Source organism: Wallemia mellicola (genome assembly GCF_000263375.1).
Source record: "Wallemia mellicola CBS 633.66 unplaced genomic scaffold WALSEscaffold_1, whole genome shotgun sequence".
Lineage (NCBI taxonomy): Eukaryota > Fungi > Basidiomycota > Wallemiomycetes > Wallemiales > Wallemiaceae > Wallemia > Wallemia mellicola.
This window is the reverse complement of record NW_006531958.1, coordinates 164,063-178,293: the sequence shown is the minus strand read 5'-3', so window position 1 is coordinate 178,293 and position 14,231 is coordinate 164,063. Positions and strand designations below refer to the sequence as shown.

The window sequence follows — 14,231 nt, the reverse complement described above, 5'->3', positions numbered from 1 at the left end:
TTGGGAATATTTTTATACAATCAATTATTTTGTCACAAGATGAAATTTTAATAACGAATTTAGCATTCACAATGTTGAACAATGTCAATAAAGAAAGTGAAGCTGAATAAAAATACATCATCATCTGTTATTATAGTTAGATATGCTATTCAATTCAAGTATAAAATTAACCCACTTGTAATATAATTTGGCATCGTGTTTCGTGTTCAAATAATACTTATTATAAGAGCGGCGTGTCTTGAGAATCTTTATTAAATTGGTGTTTACTTTAAAATTGGCAACGAAAATGTTCTATAAGTTTGGAACAACCCTAAAAAAGGGAAATAAAAACGAGTGAATTGTTCCATAAAAAGTTTGGTGATATAAGTCAAACGTTAACTAATACGCTTGTCCAATTACATTGTCAATGCAGAATCCTTGAAGGCTATCCTCAATTGTCATGAGGTCACCATCAGTTGATTCTTCCATTTGGATATAAGGAGAGTGACTATTATGTTTATAAGAAGGTATGTTTGTTGATTGTAATGTATTTGGTGAATATCCTGTATCCTCGTGTAGCTTTTCAGCTTCTTCCGCTCTTAGTATATCACCGTATAATAATGTCATTCTCTTATTGACATCTAAATTCTCACCATATTGCCGTTGTGTATGTGTAGCGTAAGGCATTTGAGGAGAATACCAAGGGTGAACTAGTGAGTATAATTGCTCTTCATCATTTGGTACTTGGGCTACACTTAATTCGATATCTTTGGTATCCATTTGATGAGAGAATGTTGATTGTGGTAGATCTGTTCCAGTTGGAGTCATCATTTCTGGTGTATCAGACTCTTGTTCATCTTTACCACTGTCGATGTCTAACTCATAAGACAATCTGTTGAATCTTTCGAAATCTGCTCTATCACTTGGTGAAATTAGGCTGAAATGTTGGTCTTCTGATCTTTGAACGAAGTCTTCAAGAGATCCCTCTGCTTCGTCAATGTCTTCAATATCTACTTCTTGTGGTTGATGAGATTGCTCTGGTTCTACCACGTGCGCATCGATAGATTGTTCGTCAACATCCTCTTCCTGAGATTGCTGACGTCCTTGAGGCGCATTCATTTCTATTAGTTGTGCGTTGATAAAACGCTCCTCAACCGGCTTTTGAGATTTATCGTAGTCTACATGATCGTCAAGTAACGTCTCCTCAACTTCCTCTTCCTGTTCTTGAGATTGTTGAGCTTCATTGCTCGTCACCAAAGATTCGTTGATTTCTTTGATACCAACATTTTCAGAAGCATGATCTTCCATTATTACATGCTTATCTACAGAAGGTTCATGAATCTCTTCCCGAGATTCTTTGATTAATTTGTCATCAAATATCTGGTCTTTTTCATCTTCAGGTTTTTCGTTATCGATAATATGCTCATCAATTGAACGTTTCTCAATTTCCTTGGCTTCCTCTTCCTGAGGTTGCTCAGCTGAAGTAATATTGACAACCTGTGCATTGACAAGGTTCTCTTCAATCTCATCCCGAGATTGATGTTCTTGATTATCTTTCATTTTATGATGATCAATCGAAAGCTCCTCAATCTCCTCTTCCTGAGGTTTAACATTCCTTACTATATGTGCATCAATCAAGGATCCCTCAATTAACTCAATATCGTCCTCATGAGATGTTTGATGTTTATTGCTCTCATCATTTGGCTCCTTTTGGTACATCTTCTGGTATTCTTCAAATGTAGCGAAATGAGCTGACTCTTGATCGAAACTAAGTTGAGCATCCTCAGTTTTCTTTTTTTCGATATTACGTTGAGAGTCTTGCTTTTTCATGAACTCGATTTCATTATCTGGATTGTAGTCAATTAGAGAAGCATTTCGGTTTTCTGGAGTATGGTTCGCTTGTGTTTGAGTGTCCATCGATCCGCGCTTTTCATTTTTGCGAATTATGCTATTGAATCCATGTAAACTATAATCCGTAGCATCGTCCGTCAAGAAACCGTGATTCTGAGTCGACAATGATTGTCTGTCGAACGTTTTAGTTGTTCTAGCTTCATCTTCTTCATTCACTGGTTCAACTGTGGTGTAATGATTAGGAAAGTTCTTAATACTTAGAGAAAAACGTACCATTACTCAACCATGCTTGAATAGGTACCCAGTCATCTCTGATATCTTTGATAGGATCCTCGTCTATTGTGGGTATTTGATCTTTCTCAATCAGAGAACTATATCTCTGAGGCTTATTGAATGGATTTCCGCGTGAAGAGGTTGGAGAAATTGGTGTATTTGACATAGCAGATTTGTGCAAGTTACTAGAAGAGATGGCTCTCCTTGGGAAGCTAAACAAACTGAGAGTGTTCTTTTTACGTGACTCAAGACGATGTGATTGCGATTGAGTGGAAGTTCTCCTAAGCGTTTGCCAAATTGAAGTTCTCTTTTCGGCTGATTTGTTCGATGAAGAACGCTGGCTGCCATTTCTCGCTAGCCTGTCCTGTTCTTGCTGCTGTTGAACCGTCAAACTCGACATCCGAGAGGGCACAGGTGGTTTAGCTTCTGGTCGAACAAGAGAGGATTGTCTATCTGGTATATAAGAAGCAGGTAATGGTACGTTGAATAAGTTTTTGTTGGCTTTGGTCGATGAAGTGTATTTTAGATTTTCCTCGTCCTCACTAGGATAACCATCTGAACCAGATGGGGGTGTTAAGTTCGAGGGAGTAGGAGAAGGAGACCTCGATATTCTAGAGGGTCTACGGGTTGATCTTGGTGGTCTCTCTGGCCTCTTGTGAGGCACATCGAGTTTGATCATGATGGTGGTAGATGAAGAATGCTTGTAAGCGCACGGGAAATAATTCTAAGCAGATTGTTGTTATATTTATATAGATATTTTTACATAAACTTTTATTTATCTTTATTAAAAATACTTCCGATCTTAAATTACTGCAACCATTATGGTAGATGTCGATTCGTTCCTCGGCAATAAAAAAACCCTGGCCAAGGATAAAAACGTTTGTTCAAATTGGAATGACTCAGACGCTGATTTAAAGTTTGTGAATTTACAAGACATTAGCGATTACGTAAGACCTTCAGAAACTATACCATCCTTGATTGCAGGCTGCGGTCCACTGGGACGTAATTATACGAGTAGCTCCGTCTACGAATCAAAGGAACCTGTTGAAGCTGTAAAGGTCGCTTTAGATAATGGTACTCTTCATATTAATCTCATGTCTTTTTGCTAACGAGATACATGCAGGTGTGAGAGCCTTCGATAATGCACCACATTATGCACCAGCTGAGAATGTTCTTGGTAGAGCTCTCAAGATCTTGGAACCATATTACAAGAGATCAGACTACAAGCTTATCACAAAAGTTGGTCACTATGGCGATGAAGTTAACTACACTGAGGAGCGCATACACGAATCTCTAGAACGTTCTTTCAAATATCTACAAACCGATTACTTTGATATCGTATACCTCCACGATGTGGAGTTCATAGCAGATTCGATCGCCGATATAAACGAAGAGGGACAGCCTACACGAGTGTTAGAGGACCTTGAAAAATACAATTTAACTGGGAAATCTGAGATTCTTGGCGATGGTGACAAAGAAGTTCTCAATGCACTCAGAATCCTAAATGAATATAAAAGTGCTGGTAAAATACGCGCGATTGGCATTTCTGCACTTCCTTTACCAACTTTGTTGCGAGTTTCCAGACTTGCGCTTTCTCATTTAGGTCCTGACTCATTGCAATATGTTATGTCCTACGCAAATCATGGTCCGCAGGCGTTGGCACCACCTAGTTATACTCAAACCAACTTTGAGGCATTCGAGAACTTATTCGATAAAAATATTAAACTCGTCACCGCAAGTCCATTCTCTATGGGTTTACTCACACCTCAGGGTCCACCAGATTGGCATCCTGCACCAGATGGCCTGAAATCAGCCGCTAGAGATATAATGAGCAAATTCGGTAAAGAGGCAAGCAAAGCTTCAGCAAGTTTCTGTATGCGCAACTACACAACAGCTATCGGTTGGCAAACTGCTGATCAAGTCAAGGAAGGTCTGGAAGCTTATCATAATTCCAAAAAAGAAGAGAGCGATTTAGAAAGAAAGCTGGTTGATGCATTTATCACTTCGGGTTGGTCAGGTCATATATGGAGAAGTGGAAGGGCGTAAATATTTCCTATATATTATAGATTTAGATGTATTTTACACTTTTTCAGCTTCAGATTAGTGAAGAACGTTGTTCTACCATTGCGTTAACGTGATAAGTGAATTATAATTGAATAGTGCTCTTCTCGGTGTATTGAAAAATATAACGTTTAATTCAATATCTTCCGCTACCGAAGTAGAGTATTTGATAATTTTCACTACTAGATGAAGGCGAAGATGATGAAGATGAGTTTGATGTGCTTGAAACGACATCCTCTTTGTCATCACCGCTGTTATTATGTCTAATCGTAGTGCTATCACTGTCGCTTTCTTGATCACTTTGCTTTTGCATCATACGTCGCTTTATCACAAAAGCCACCACTAGTATTAAGATGCAAAAAATAATAGCGCTCACTGGATTTTTCAGCTATACTTTAAAGCCAAAAGGTGAAGCTCACGAAGTCCAATTAAAACCCATATACCAGTGTAAACGGTATCAGCTCGCTTTGCTAAACGGTTCGTCAACATCACCTTCAAGAGATACTAATAACTGAGACGGATTAAATATCAGATTTGTTGCACAAAGCCACTATCACATGCTACCTTTTCGTGCTCATCTAGGCTGAGACTTATTAGCCACAAGCAATGCTCTTCAGCCTTCTCCAGATAGGGTAGAACATAAAAATTGATTCACAAGCATGATTAAGACGGAGAGAATCTCAATGAAAGAAGAAGTTCAAAGCAAGAACTTCAGAAAACAAAAAGGCGGCATCCGAGACTCGAACCCGGGTCGCAGTCAATCAGACCATTTTTCCAGCAATAAATACTAAAAACACTAGCCCTAAGACTGAATGATACCCCTACACCAACGCCGCTCGCGAGTACCGTTAGGCCATCGAGTTTTGTCAAATTTTCGCGCATTTTCAAACTATTATCGAAGAGTTGAAGGGAAGGATTTTTCAAGGCAGAAGTTGGATTTTAGAGGACCTCAATTGACTAGTTCCCCAAGTTTTTCTGGTGGTTCGACGTAGCCAGGAGCATTCGAGAAAACACAAATCATCAAGACATTTTACGACACCAATCATGACACGCTTCCAGACAACATCTCACTATAAGAGGTATTATGGCCGATTTTGCCACTTTTGTCTTCTTGTTGTTTAGCCATTTGGACTGCTTACTTGTCTGGGCTGAATTGACGTACTTTTGGTGATGGTCGGAAGGGTCTTTCGTTTAAAGCTGTCTTTAAATTCGAGATATCCGTTTTGGGACTCTTCCTGTCTATCAAACCAGCTATATCTTACCTTGACAAGTGTTCGCAGTACTGATCTTCCGGTTGTGATGCTGATGTAATGCTATGGTCGGTAATGTGGTGATGTACTATCGTGACTTTTATAGTTATGGATAGAGTTCGTCTCGCTTTTCATTTAAATCGATATCTCTAAATCTATTGGGATGAAAGTTTCCATTGGTTATGGCATAATTTGTCTATGAGGGCTGAGCATTTTGGTGATCCGTATTTTCTTTTTGTCTACGACTGTCATTGCTCAAGCATTGATTCATTTGATGGTAATTTTTCTGTCTCCTGAGTGTTATTGTCTGCGTTATGGTCTGTTTTTCGGTTCCTTTTGGCGGACGTGTCCCTAATCTTCGTATAGTCGTCCGCATCATGGTTCCAGTTGGGGAGGCCTTGTTACGTGTTTGTAGGACGATCTGATTATGTGAGCTGGATGAATTTACAATGAGTGGCACTTCCTCGTGTTCTTTGACTTCACTGTATGGGCGGGAGGTGTTCCATTGGTAACTTCTTCTCGCTCTCTTCTGTTTCATTATTCGGCCGGATGAAATATCATCGGCTACCTTTCTCACTCTCGTCTTCGGTAATGTCGACCAAATTTCTTCTAGGTTCATAACAGTCATGCAAGAATATCCTAAAGTAAACCCCGCGTATTTAATCGAGTGCGAACACACACCGTATGTCTTACTCAAGCATCCTAAGAATAAAATAGTTATCGCTTTCACACTGGAGGGTGTCATTATCCTTTTCATGGGTATTTTCACACTTATGGATCAAATCGGCTTTACATTAGACTATCCCCTGCAAAAACTACTAAATTTCTTAACCATAGTCGCAACCATCTACCTCTACTACGCAAGATCAAGTCATCTGGCCAGTGTACCAAAGTCCACCGCCTATTTACACTCACTTGACATATATTTACGATCTGAAAAGATAGATATGACTAAATTGGATTACTATGCGGATATTCTCAATTATGTGGCCTCTATGGACTTCTGTCACGCTTTCCCTCGCCACATATACTGCGCCTCACGTTATAGTTTATACTTTTTTGTTGCAATATCAATTCTTTATCACTCTATAATTGCCAAGTTCCGCGACCCGATGTGGGTATTTAGGTTATTACTCCAGGGTGTTATGATTATACCAATGTACCAGCTTAACAATAACAACTACTACAACTACCACGATCCAGTTATATCAGGGACCCGCGGTATACCATCACATGAATTCTTTAAAGCTCGGAACCCTAACTATGCTTGTGGCTTATCTGGAATCGATAATAAAGGTATCAGTCATTACCCGCTAACACCTTCTCTTCTAAGCAAGATACCACAAGTTTCAGCGGAAGCAGCGCCGACTCAGCAATACATGCATGTCTGTGAAAATATGTATCATGGAACTGTGGATGGACTGATCCACCTTAACGAATTAAAAAAGGATACTCTTCTAGCGGGGCTGTTGAGCGGCTTTACCATGGGTGTTGTACGCGGAGATGTTCAAGATGACCTCTCCAAACCGGCACAACATTCGAACCCTCACACCATTACAGTAAAATAAGGCGAGGAAGTGATTGCCGATCTCTCCTGAGATGAGCACTTTGCTTCGAGAAATGTTGGGAATTTGGATACAGGTGCTGAACATACAGCGCCATTTAGCCATATAATCTTCTCCAAGATAATATTTCTGTACAAAATTTATTCCCTTGTTCTCGTACCTTTACTGTCTTCTTATTTCTCATATACATGTCTTAATATCTAATATCATATTTTAATTCAAAACCAATGGTATAACTAACGTGTCTTATATTAACCATCATATTCCCATTTAATCACTCAAAATACATAAAGATGATAGTACATAGTTATTTGACTTGACCAGCAGTTTGCCAACCGATAGCTGTTGTGTAGTTGCGCATACAGAGACTTGTCGAAGCTTTGCTTGCCTCTTTACCGAAGTTGCTCATTATATCCCTAGCGGCTGACTTCAGGCCATCTGGTTCATGATGCCGATCTGGTGGACCCTGAGATGTGAGTAAACCCATAGAGATTTCCTAGTTAAACTATGCTTTTCAAGGTCCTCTAATACTCCGGTAGGCTGTACTTCTTTCGTTTATATCGGCGATCGAATCTGCTATGAACTCCACATCGTGGAGTATACGATATCGAACTAACCAGTTTGCCTTGTCTTTAAAGCTGTGTTTGAATTCGAGATATCCGTTTTGGGACGACTCCTGTCTGTCAAACCAGCTATATATTCCCTTGAAAGGTGTTGGCATTGTTAATTTTTCGGTTGTGATGCTGATGTAATGTTATGGTCGTTAATGTGGTGAGGTACTGCCATGGGTTTATAACTGGGTATCGCTCTCTCGCTTTTCGTTTCTGTTGTTATTTCCTAAATCCATTGGGATAACAGTCTCCATTGAAATATTGAATGATCTGACTGTGAGGGGCTGAGCACTTTCGCTATTCGTTTTCTTTGTCTATCTTTGTCTTTCATTGGTTCAAGCATTGGTTCATTTAATGATAATATTTCTGCTTCCTCGGTCTTGCTCTTTGCGCTATGGTCTATGGTTCGGTACCTTTCTGCGGACGCATCCCTATCGTCCGCCTCATGGCTTCAGTGGGAGAGAGATGTTGTTATGTGCTAGTAGGACGATCTGATTATTTGAGCTGGAAGGATTTAGAACGAGTGGCACTGCCTTGTTTTCTTTGATTTCTTTATATGGGGCGGGAGAAGTTACCCAGTGGAACGTCTTCTCGCTCTCTTCTGTATCATTATGTCAGCCGGATGAAGTTCAATCGGGTACCTTTCCTCGCTCTCGACTTCGGTAATGTCGACCAAATTTCTTGTAGGTTCATAACAGTCATGCAAGAATCCTCTGAAGTGAAACCCGCCTATATAATTGAGTATGAACACACACCTAATGTTTTATTCAAATATGAAAACGCTAAATTGATGACCGCTTTAACACTAGCCATTCTCATTATCACTATAATGCTTGGAGTCACACTTGGTTATCGGATCGGTCTTACAACAGACTATCCTTTACAAAAACTTCTAAATTTCTCAACTCTATGCGCGACCATCTACCTTTACCACGCAAGATCAACTCATCTCGACAGTGTACCAAAGTCCACCTCTTATTTACACTCACTTGACATATATTTACGATCTGAAAAAATCGAAAGCACTAAATTGAATTACTATATGGACATGCTGAATTATGTGGCCTCTACAGACTTCAGACATGCTTTCCCTCGCCACATATACTACGCCTCACGTTATAGTTTATACTTTTTTGTTGCAATATCAATTCTTTATCACTCTGTAATTGCCAAGTTCCGCGACCCGATGTGGGTATTAAGGTTATTACTCCAGGGTGTAATGATTATACCAATGTACGAACTCAATAACAACAATTACTACAATTACCACGATCCAATTGTATCGGGGACTCGAGGTATACCGTCACATGAATTCTTAAAAGCTCGGAACCGTGACTATGCTTGTGGCTTATCTGGAATCGATAATAAAGGTATCAGTCATTACCCGCTAACACCTTCTCTTCTAAGCAAGATACCACAAGTTTCAGCGGAAGCAGCGCCGACTCAACGATACATACAGATCTGCGAAAATTTATATCATGGAACTGTGGATGGGCCGACCCACCTCAACGAATTACCAAAAGACACTCTTCTAGCGGGGCCGTTGAGCGGCTTCACTATGAATGCTGTACGCGGACATGCTCATGAATTCTCGAAACCGGTACAATATGCGAACTCTCACACCACTACAGCAGAATAAGCTGAGAAGTGACTGTCAGTCTCTCCTGATACGAGCACTCTACTTCGAGAAACGTTGGAACTTGGATACCGCTGCTGAACATACAACGCCATATAATCATATTGATCTTCATTAAGATAATATTTTTGTACAAAATTTATTCCCCTTAAATAATTTTCCCTGACTGTTTGCTCTCCGTTGTTCTCGTACCTTTACTGTCTGCTGATTTCTGATCTATATATCTTCATACCTAATAACATTTTAATAATCTATAAACAAAAATGTGGCATGTTTTATATTTACAACCAACATATTCCCATTCAATTACTCAAGGCTCATGAAGTTGATAATACAAAGTTATTTGTCGGTAAGCATACTGTTGTCACTTTGAAATACTAATACAAACATCTACTCTATACTGAAAGCATTAAGGAAAACATGTCTCAAAGTTCATTACTTAGTATTTTGATTTGTTTTTGTTGATCATTGATCTCTTGCGTCATTGTCTCTATTGTGTAGTTTTCACTGTCCTCATTGTCCTCTTGTTCCTTTAACCACAGTGATAGTGATTTCTAAGTCTATACCTAACAAATAAGCGACTCAGAGTGTTCAGCATGGGTATTTCTAGTTCACTATATACTTTAAATTGGTATACACTCCGACCAGAGCCGTGGAAATGAATATGTAATCCAAAAACCTGTATAGACCATTATTCACCTAATTGTAATTCTGTAAAAGTCTACAACTAGTACATTGAAGTATGTACGCCAAGGAAGAGAAGAACAGCTTATAAGAAAGATGATGTAATAAGAAGAAGTGGAAGAAGAAACATCCGACTGATTGTAGACATGTGGTACAATCGCAGATTGATCATATGGGTTGGGCTCCACTACGGGTGTTGGCCACCGCCGCAGTGATCCACATTGCCAAAAGAAATTTCTGTGACGTCATACTGAAGAAATCCATACACTTGGAATTCAACTGAATATCAAATATGCAGCATTTTTTTAGCTATCAAATACGATAAACCTATAAGCGGAACCAAGCAGCTTAAAAAATCAACTTTAATTTTAGTCTAAAACACTTTTTTGCTTCCTTTCATCATCATCAATACGCCACTAAGAGAGTATGACAAGAACTATAACAACAATATACGACCAATTATCTCAAAGAGATCCATACCCACCTCTTAACTTGGATCAAGAAGTTTATTACCCACCTTTGACAGATGAGATTAATAGGTTGGATGCCAGCCAGCATGTAAAAGCTGGTAGGTAGCATTAGAAGCGTGTTTAACTTCCTCACACTCGGCCTAGCTTTGCATATGCTCAATGACGATATTCAGAGAGCACACTACTTCGCTGAAATGAACCAAGGCGATCCTCTGCTAGACTACTTACATGCTTTGGTACACAGACGAGAAGGTGATTTCTGGAATTCTAAATGGTAAGTTGAGCACTTCTCATTAGATGCACGTTCTTAAAGACATAAGGTGGTTTGCAAGAGTGCAACATCCACTTATCAAGAAGATATACACAGGTAAACTCTATCCGGAGAAAGTGGTAGACAAAATCGAAGAACTCGAAGTGACGAATGATCCAGAAGCAAGAAAAATATTGGAAAATTTGCAATATAACGAACTATGCTCAATCGCGATGACTGCAATTGAGAATAAACTTTATGACTAAATTATGATAATTATTATATTATCCATACTTATGATTAACGGACTTAGATATCTAAGTTAAAATATCCCTTCATACATGTTGTTGTACATAATAAATTAGCTTTGTGATAATCTGTCTTTTGTGAATCTCCAACTCAAAATACCTGCAATTAGTGCAGCGCAAGCACCTATACGCATTACGATTCCGATTCCTCTAGCATTTGTGTTGTCAAAATCAGCCGATGCAGATTTCTTTTCAAAGTCATTCTTCTTTGGTTCCATAATGGAGAATATAACAGATGCTACACCTGTAATCAAGAATTGTGGAATAACCATAGAAACATTAAGTATACCCAGCATAATGCCAGCCTGGCTAGATGATGTTGGATCTACTGCATTTGGTGGTGCTTGCTGTGGTAGTGGGGGATGAAGATGTTCTGTGCTGCTGTTGATATTTTCATCAAAGAGTACCTCCCTTTCAACATCCTGTCTACTGATAGCGGTGTAGTCACCCTCTCCATTTTTTGCGTCCAAAAGTATACTCTCTCCTACGAGTGTAAACGGCGCCCACATTGCAAGTGCCCAAGTGAATCCAACAATAGCGATCAGAACAGATGAAGCGATGTAAGATGATGTGAATATAGTGCTAAAGATCGTGATAGCGAAAAGAATATGTGAAAAAGTCCAAACGGAAGATAAATCCAATAATGATGATGGTATAATTCTTTTAACATATCTAGAAACCGGGTTTTGGGATTCTTTTTCAATTGGTGATTGTTTAACAAGTGGTTGAATGATCGTAGGTAAAATAATTGCTGTCGTTAATGAGACTATAGCCTGGAATAACATAGCTCGTGTACCAATTCTAGTAGCTTCATCTGCAGTCCTGCTATCTGCATCTCCCAAATTCGTATCATCTAGATATAATTCTCCAATGTAAGAAGTTGACCAGAACATTATGGGGAACCAACCCATTGAAGCGAAGAATTGAATTATACAGAGTTTCCTAACTCTTGGTGGGGGTTTTGCTGTAAATAGAGTTTTGAAAACTTTTGTTATGCTAGCCCTACCATGGTCACTTATAAGAACTCTCTCTGAAACGGCGTAGCATGTCAACAGATGAGTGAATATCATGAATGCGGATGTAAGTGATGATAAAATCTCAAGCTGGGTGTCTCCAAGAATGGAAAAATACCTCGTTAGATCAATGTTACCGACAAAAAAACCCATGCAGCTACCTATACCGATCATTCGACCAGCCCACGCGTTAGCTCCTTCTTGCTCGAATGACGGAAGAATGTCTACTATGAGTGCCCTATCTGCAGCTTGAACTGACACGCTTGTGAGTGATTACACAGTAAATAATCAAGACATACCTGCGTTTATTGAGAAATCGATAAAGTATACGGCCACAACTGCTAATATGATAGTTAAGTCATCATTCTTGGTTGTTGTGAGTAGAGAGTCAAATGAAAATGTCGAACTCACAGCTTTGGTGTTGAGAGAAGTGAATACAGAAGCAACGTGACGGGTATAACCAAGTAGAAGGATCGATAAAGCGCTAATAAACGTGGCTGAAATAATATAAGGTCTTCGTCTGCCATACTTGCTAGTTGAATGATCAGCGAATGCGCCAATAATTGGCTGCATGATAAGGCCAGATAATGGACCAGCGACAAAAACCAAAGCTGTGGCTGCTTTCGATAAGCCCAGTGATTGTAAGTAAGGTGATGCAAATCCCAGTTCGATACTCCAGACAGTTTGTAAGCCTATAGATTAATTAGTGCGGACGTAGAGTAAAGCTATGAGCTCACCTAACAAACTCAACGTTAACAAAGGCTTATGTAGCCACTTCGGACCCTTCACTTTCGGTTGTCCCTCCCAGGATTGTTCAATATGCTGTGTGCTGTAATCGTTATTCATGAAAGTTGCATCTCAAGGGATATTCTTATGAATTAATAGTTATTTCTAATCATTTATTATAATAAATAACTCACATTCCAATCAAAACGCGCTAAACAGTCAAACGTAGCACGATTTCCTATCTTTTACTTCAACGGTGAAGATCAAAAATGTCGTCTGTAATGTCGATGCCACCTTTGAGGGAGTTTGACGCTTTTCCAAAGACTCAAGCGAGTTACAAAGTCGGTATATGGTGTAATATGGCTGTGTATATCTAACAACATCTCAGATAAGGTCAAAACAGGGTGGAATCGCAACCGTTATAGTCATATTTGCTTTAGTTTTATTAGTATTTCATGAAATTGGTGACTGGTTATACGGCCACAATGAATATCAATTCAGTGTTGACACGACGACGGAGACAGAAATGCAGTTAAACGTTGATTTGACGGTAGCAATGCCATGTCATTACCTCAATGTTGATATCAGAGACGCTGTCGGCGATAGACTCAAATTGAGTGACAGCATACAAAAAGATGGCACAACGTTTGAACCAGAGAAGTATCGCCAAATTGGCTCAGCCAAACAGAGTACTTTGAGCAGGATTGTTAAGGATAGCAAGAAGGGTAGAAAATGGTTTAGACCGACGAGTACCCGTAACCGCTTCCCAAAGACGAAGAAGTTGATAAAGGATGGTCCAGCTTGTAGAATATACGGCAGTGTAGAGACTAAGAAAGTCAATGGAAATATGCACATCACGACCCTTGGACATGGATATAGTAGCTTGGAACATACAGACCACAAGCGTACGTCAACGTTAAGATTTTCATGACATACTAACACTTACCCTAGTTATGAACCTTTCGCACACGATTGACGAATTCTCATTTGGTCAGCACTTCCCATACATTTCTCAACCACTCGATAAGAGCGTTGAGATAACAGACAATCATTTCCCAGTATACCAATACTTTATGCACGTAGTACCAACAACATATGTTGATGCATCTGGACACTCGCTCTCTACGAATCAGTACTCCGCTAGAGAGGATATTAAGTTTATTCACAATCATCAGAGAGGTATACCAGGTTTATTCTTTAGATATGAACTTGAACCAATCCATTTGAGTTTAAGCGCAACTACGATGTCATTCACGAAGCTACTCATAAGACTGACAGCGTTAATTGGTGGAGTTTGGTGTTGTTCTGGATTCGCTGTTCGTACATTAGACAAGATTCTTCCAAAACGCTTAAAACCACATCCAAACAAACACGGGGATATGCACATTCCAATAACTTCACCAAATGTTAACATGCCTTCACCAAAGTTATCACCTAACTTGTTTGGTGCGGCAAGCCTTCTTTCCACATCACCACCACCACCTTACACAGTCAACAATGGTATGCTTTCACCGGGTGTAGCTAATAGCAATCAAGGACCATTTAGGTTCTAAT

General features: G+C 39.4%; 9 protein-coding genes and 1 non-coding gene across 10 annotated transcripts; 5 read left to right on the top strand and 5 right to left on the bottom strand.

Moving 5' to 3' along the window:
• Position 1: 1 nt before the first annotated feature.
• On the bottom strand, positions 2-2,590 carry WALSEDRAFT_59016 (hypothetical protein). The gene is made up of 3 exons (XM_006955709.1): positions 2,104-2,590; positions 176-2,054; positions 2-124 (listed from the first exon to the last, which is right to left on the bottom strand). Exons 1-2 carry the CDS (start codon positions 2,501-2,503, stop codon positions 379-381), a joined length of 2,076 nt encoding a protein of 691 aa, XP_006955771.1. The 5' UTR covers positions 2,504-2,590; the 3' UTR covers positions 2-124; positions 176-378.
• A 478-nt stretch (positions 2,591-3,068) lies between these two features.
• On the top strand, positions 3,069-3,909 carry WALSEDRAFT_12100 (Aldo/keto reductase; the record flags this gene model as incomplete). The annotated part of the gene is made up of 3 exons (XM_006955584.1): positions 3,069-3,177; positions 3,227-3,515; positions 3,621-3,909. Coding segments are annotated over 3 exons (687 nt in total), but the record flags the coding sequence as incomplete, so codon positions are not given.
• A 333-nt stretch (positions 3,910-4,242) lies between these two features.
• On the bottom strand, positions 4,243-4,656 carry WALSEDRAFT_66814 (hypothetical protein; the record flags this gene model as incomplete). Its single annotated transcript, XM_006955708.1, has 2 exons — positions 4,243-4,539; positions 4,584-4,656. The coding sequence occupies 2 exons, from the start codon at positions 4,651-4,653 to the stop codon at positions 4,301-4,303; spliced, it is 309 nt and encodes a 102-aa protein (XP_006955770.1). The 3' UTR covers positions 4,243-4,300.
• A 233-nt stretch (positions 4,657-4,889) lies between these two features.
• WALSEDRAFT_t5 lies at positions 4,890-5,000 on the bottom strand. Its single transcript has one exon. It is a non-coding gene; the product is annotated as a tRNA-Pro (tRNA).
• An 841-nt stretch (positions 5,001-5,841) lies between these two features.
• Positions 5,842-9,121, top strand: WALSEDRAFT_59014 (hypothetical protein). Its single transcript, XM_006955706.1, has 2 exons — positions 5,842-7,127; positions 8,844-9,121. Exon 1 carries the CDS (start codon positions 6,041-6,043, stop codon positions 6,980-6,982), a length of 942 nt encoding a protein of 313 aa, XP_006955768.1. The 5' UTR covers positions 5,842-6,040; the 3' UTR covers positions 6,983-7,127; positions 8,844-9,121.
• On the bottom strand, positions 7,287-7,700 carry WALSEDRAFT_66812 (hypothetical protein; the record flags this gene model as incomplete). The annotated part of the gene is made up of 2 exons (XM_006955707.1): positions 7,287-7,445; positions 7,593-7,700. The coding sequence occupies 2 exons, from the start codon at positions 7,698-7,700 to the stop codon at positions 7,287-7,289; spliced, it is 267 nt and encodes an 88-aa protein (XP_006955769.1).
• WALSEDRAFT_66811 (hypothetical protein) lies at positions 7,712-9,374 on the top strand. The gene is made up of 2 exons (XM_006955705.1): positions 7,712-9,190; positions 9,222-9,374. The coding sequence occupies exons 1-2, from the start codon at positions 8,147-8,149 to the stop codon at positions 9,342-9,344; spliced, it is 1,167 nt and encodes a 388-aa protein (XP_006955767.1). The 5' UTR covers positions 7,712-8,146; the 3' UTR covers positions 9,345-9,374.
• A 957-nt stretch (positions 9,375-10,331) lies between these two features.
• WALSEDRAFT_59013 (hypothetical protein) lies at positions 10,332-10,964 on the top strand. Its single transcript, XM_006955704.1, has 3 exons — positions 10,332-10,478; positions 10,525-10,654; positions 10,701-10,964. Exons 1-3 carry the CDS (start codon positions 10,337-10,339, stop codon positions 10,894-10,896), a joined length of 468 nt encoding a protein of 155 aa, XP_006955766.1. The 5' UTR covers positions 10,332-10,336; the 3' UTR covers positions 10,897-10,964.
• A 195-nt stretch (positions 10,965-11,159) lies between these two features.
• Positions 11,160-12,888, bottom strand: WALSEDRAFT_59012 (MFS general substrate transporter). The gene is made up of 6 exons (XM_006955703.1): positions 12,872-12,888; positions 12,689-12,821; positions 12,363-12,643; positions 12,251-12,317; positions 11,358-12,205; positions 11,160-11,326 (listed from the first exon to the last, which is right to left on the bottom strand). Exons 2-6 carry the CDS (start codon positions 12,795-12,797, stop codon positions 11,264-11,266), a joined length of 1,368 nt encoding a protein of 455 aa, XP_006955765.1. The 5' UTR covers positions 12,798-12,821; positions 12,872-12,888; the 3' UTR covers positions 11,160-11,263.
• A 58-nt stretch (positions 12,889-12,946) lies between these two features.
• Positions 12,947-14,230, top strand: WALSEDRAFT_13971 (DUF1692-domain-containing protein; the record flags this gene model as incomplete). Its single annotated transcript, XM_006955597.1, has 3 exons — positions 12,947-13,018; positions 13,066-13,582; positions 13,629-14,230. The coding sequence occupies 3 exons, from the start codon at positions 12,947-12,949 to the stop codon at positions 14,228-14,230; spliced, it is 1,191 nt and encodes a 396-aa protein (XP_006955659.1).
• Position 14,231: the final 1 nt, after the last annotated feature.

Excerpts from the sequence above, each read along its gene's own strand:
- WALSEDRAFT_59013 (XM_006955704.1), top strand. The coding sequence starts at position 10,337 with ATGACAAGAACTATAACAACAATATACGACCAATTATCTCAAAGAGAT. Across the intron at positions 10,479-10,524 it reads CAGCCAGCATGTAAAAGCTG|CTTTGCATATGCTCAATGAC; the intron begins GTAGGTAGCATT and ends CACTCGGCCTAG. Across the intron at positions 10,655-10,700 it reads GATTTCTGGAATTCTAAATG|GTGGTTTGCAAGAGTGCAAC; the intron begins GTAAGTTGAGCA and ends TAAAGACATAAG.
- WALSEDRAFT_59016 (XM_006955709.1), bottom strand. The coding sequence starts at position 2,503 with ATGTCGAGTTTGACGGTTCAACAGCAGCAAGAACAGGACAGGCTAGCG. Across the intron at positions 2,055-2,103 it reads TCAAGCATGGTTGAGTAATG|TTGAACCAGTGAATGAAGAA; the intron begins GTACGTTTTTCT and ends ATTACACCACAG.
- WALSEDRAFT_59012 (XM_006955703.1), bottom strand. The coding sequence starts at position 12,797 with ATGAATAACGATTACAGCACACAGCATATTGAACAATCCTGGGAGGGA. Across the intron at positions 12,644-12,688 it reads GTTAACGTTGAGTTTGTTAG|GCTTACAAACTGTCTGGAGT; the intron begins GTGAGCTCATAG and ends ATTAATCTATAG. Across the intron at positions 12,206-12,250 it reads CGATTTCTCAATAAACGCAG|TTCAAGCTGCAGATAGGGCA; the intron begins GTATGTCTTGAT and ends CAAGCGTGTCAG.
- WALSEDRAFT_59014 (XM_006955706.1), top strand. The coding sequence starts at position 6,041 with ATGCAAGAATATCCTAAAGTAAACCCCGCGTATTTAATCGAGTGCGAA.
- WALSEDRAFT_66811 (XM_006955705.1), top strand. The coding sequence starts at position 8,147 with ATGGGGCGGGAGAAGTTACCCAGTGGAACGTCTTCTCGCTCTCTTCTG. Across the intron at positions 9,191-9,221 it reads CTCATGAATTCTCGAAACCG|CAGAATAAGCTGAGAAGTGA; the intron begins GTACAATATGCG and ends ACACCACTACAG.